Raw genomic sequence first — 2,786 nt, 5'->3', positions numbered from 1 at the left:
CACAGCTTTTTGCTTCTCCAACTGTTTTTGTTCTGCATACAATGCATAGGTCTCAGTATGCATAAACTACACCATAGGATGATAGGCCCAAAGCTATATATCATTAACTTCAAAGCATGCAATAGAACTAAAACAAGATATAACAACCAATTTCACAGTGTTGGTTGTTTATGTCATAGTTCTACATTATATAGAGGTTAAGTTAACTAATCGATCATGAATCAAAAAACATCAACACATCTAGCATTCTAGCTCTTGTGCCAAGAGATTTAGCAACTACCTTGGTGCTCCAAATGCTTAAATATTTTACTCTGAGACATTACTCCTGAAGGGGATCCACAATCTGCAGGCAGTTGCAGCAGTTCTCTCAACGTTGTTTGTCTTTGAGTAGTCTTCTGTGCAGAACCACCACAACATGATTTAGCTAAAAATCGATCAATGTCCTCTTCACATATCTCACTGTTACCAGCTCTGACGTCCAAATATGTCGAGTCTTCTTGTCGTAAATTCCTCGTTGAGGATTCTTTATCTCCATCTTTTTCAATTTCATGACTATCAGAGAAAGAACTCATGATGCATATCACCTTGTCTCCATCTTCATCTAATTCTTTTTTTTTGGTTTTATGCTTTTCATGGTAATTGGAAGCATTCTGACACCTATGTTCTTCATCATACTCAACTCCTACAGAAACTAATAGTAAGGGTAAATAGACTGATATAGCATATATATACCATTTTCACCGAAAGAAAAAAGAAAAAAAAAGACAAATGAGAGGCAGGGAGTCCATTAATAAAGCAGCAAATTAAGGTTCCAAGTGGAAAGCAGGAAAAGAACTGTTGAACCACATCCAGCAGCTAAATCTAACAGCAGAGAAATCTTAATTTCCTCGCAACTAAATCCGCAACCCCATAGGAATAAAATAGTGATGAAAAACAGCTACTAGATTTGTGTTATGCATCAATAGAATGGAAAATTGTCAAATAATACTAGTACTATATAATAACAACGACATAAGAACATTGCTTAGTACCGTTTGATACCTTTTTGCAACTATATATTACAATTTACAATACCAGGCTTGGAAATCATTAGGTATTTTAATACCCACTGCAGCATTTTCAATGCCAACACTTCTACTATATAAGAATAATAGAAACTGTATATATGCACCTCGATTTAGTTTGGATACTAGATGAGATATGGTTGAGCAAGTATATAGAATTAATCATTGTCCATGACGTACTTTAGCTTTAGGGTTGGCTCACTATGCTTTCTATGTCACAAGGAAAACAGATCATAGAAAAATCTCACACTTTGAAGCCAAGTGATTGAACTACAGGTAGTCATCTGCCATATAGTACACTTGATCAATTTCCTGTCCGCTACGATCTCCATCTCAAATTTCCTAAAAATATTAACAGACAGGCCACATCTAGCTAGATATATATTGATTTAATTAGAAAAGTTCTTGCATACACATACCTGAATGAGACTTGTCACTGGTGCATTGACGATCCAAATCCATAGTGAAAGAAAAGTAAACAGAAACAGAAGCTCCGGTTTCGATTATTTCACAAACCAAGAAACCCTAAAGCGTCTTATAGTGAAGCTGCATTGATATACAAATGGGATTACATAGCGATGTGATACGTTTTGATTGGTTTTAGGAAGGAAGAAAAGTCTTTGGACCAAAACATAACATGGAAGCCAAAATCGACTGAGAAAGAATGATGAGATATGCAGGATTTTTTGTGCTCTTGATCGTCTTTGAATCTGTTATATATCTTTGAAGAGAGTGAAGTTTGAAGCCACCCAAAAAAAAAAATATGATAACTACACAATTGGGCCTTTAATGGGCCTGAAAAAGTCTCGAGGATAATTTCAGATGAGATTAGAAAACAAAACTCCAGATAAGATTAGGAAACAGCGAGATTCCTATCCAGAATGGGGAAACAACACTCGGACAGAATAAGTACCCCAGGGACCTCAATGTTTTAGCATGTAACGTTGTGCTGACTACTCTCAAATCTTCTCAACCTATTCGTTGTTGTGTTCTAATCCCGTCTGATCTTCTTTTGGTTTTGAGATGGGTACCGGAAAGAAGAAAATTGACATAGAGCCGATCACCGACTATCAGTCTCGCATGGTGGCCTTCACCAGGAGACGAACGGGTCTCTTCAAAAAAGCCCAGAAGCTCGAAGAAATGTCTGGTTCATCCATCGCCATTGTTGTGATCTCCGAGACCGGTCAACCTTACCTCCATGGCTCTCCTTCCTTGCTTGAACGAGTTCTTGCCTCCAAAGCCTCTTCCTCCACAGTTACTGGCTCTTCCACCACCACAGCTGACACTGGCTCTTCCACCACCACCGCCACTACAGGATCTTTAGAAAGATTTAAGGCTCGGGTGAACTCTCAGATTGAAGCTTGTGCCACTCTGGAAGAAGCAGAGAGTTTGAAAAGGAAATTGTTGGAAATCAAAAGGAGGGCGGACGATAAAGTTTCTGGTAAGTGATCTTCAATTTGTTCTTAATTAGGGTGTTTAGGGATTACTAGTGGTAATTTGATTGATGACGTTGTTGCCAAGTGACAGCTTAGTCTTAGCTATAGTCTTATATTTCTTCATTTGTCATTGTCAAATTAATTCTATCAAAAACAACTCACTATTATTGATTACACTGAAGATAAATAACTCTATCAGAATCATAAATACACTTTTTTGAAAGGAAAACAATCTATTTCATGTAATTTTTATTTTTAAGCAAATCTAAGAGGGATGTTCATGAAT

General features: G+C 37.1%; 2 protein-coding genes across 2 annotated transcripts; one reads left to right on the top strand and one right to left on the bottom strand.

Annotated features, from left to right (window-relative positions):
• Window positions 1-201: 201 nt before the first annotated feature.
• LOC133731496 (uncharacterized) lies at window positions 202-1,720 on the bottom strand. The gene is made up of 2 exons (XM_062158866.1): window positions 1,484-1,720; window positions 202-691 (listed from the first exon to the last, which is right to left on the bottom strand). Exons 1-2 carry the CDS (start codon window positions 1,524-1,526, stop codon window positions 270-272), a joined length of 465 nt encoding a protein of 154 aa, XP_062014850.1. The 5' UTR covers window positions 1,527-1,720; the 3' UTR covers window positions 202-269.
• A 367-nt stretch (window positions 1,721-2,087) lies between these two features.
• LOC133731428 (MADS-box transcription factor pvg4-like) lies at window positions 2,088-2,513 on the top strand. The gene has a single exon (XM_062158803.1). It carries the CDS (start codon window positions 2,088-2,090, stop codon window positions 2,511-2,513), a length of 426 nt encoding a protein of 141 aa, XP_062014787.1.
• Window positions 2,514-2,786: the final 273 nt, after the last annotated feature.

Source organism: Rosa rugosa, chromosome 2, assembly GCF_958449725.1.
Source record: "Rosa rugosa chromosome 2, drRosRugo1.1, whole genome shotgun sequence".
NCBI lineage: Eukaryota > Viridiplantae > Streptophyta > Magnoliopsida > Rosales > Rosaceae > Rosa > Rosa rugosa.
Note: the sequence above shows the minus strand (reverse complement) of the source record. Positions and strands in the feature narration are given on the sequence as shown.

Coding starts and splice junctions, on each gene's coding strand:
- LOC133731496 (XM_062158866.1), bottom strand. CDS start 1,526: ATGGATTTGGATCGTCAATGCACCAGTGACAAGTCTCATTCAG. Junction 692..1,483: donor CAGTGACAAGTCTCATTCAG/GTATGTGTATGC, acceptor CCTTACTATTAG/TTTCTGTAGGAGTTGAGTAT.
- LOC133731428 (XM_062158803.1), top strand. CDS start 2,088: ATGGGTACCGGAAAGAAGAAAATTGACATAGAGCCGATCACCGACTAT.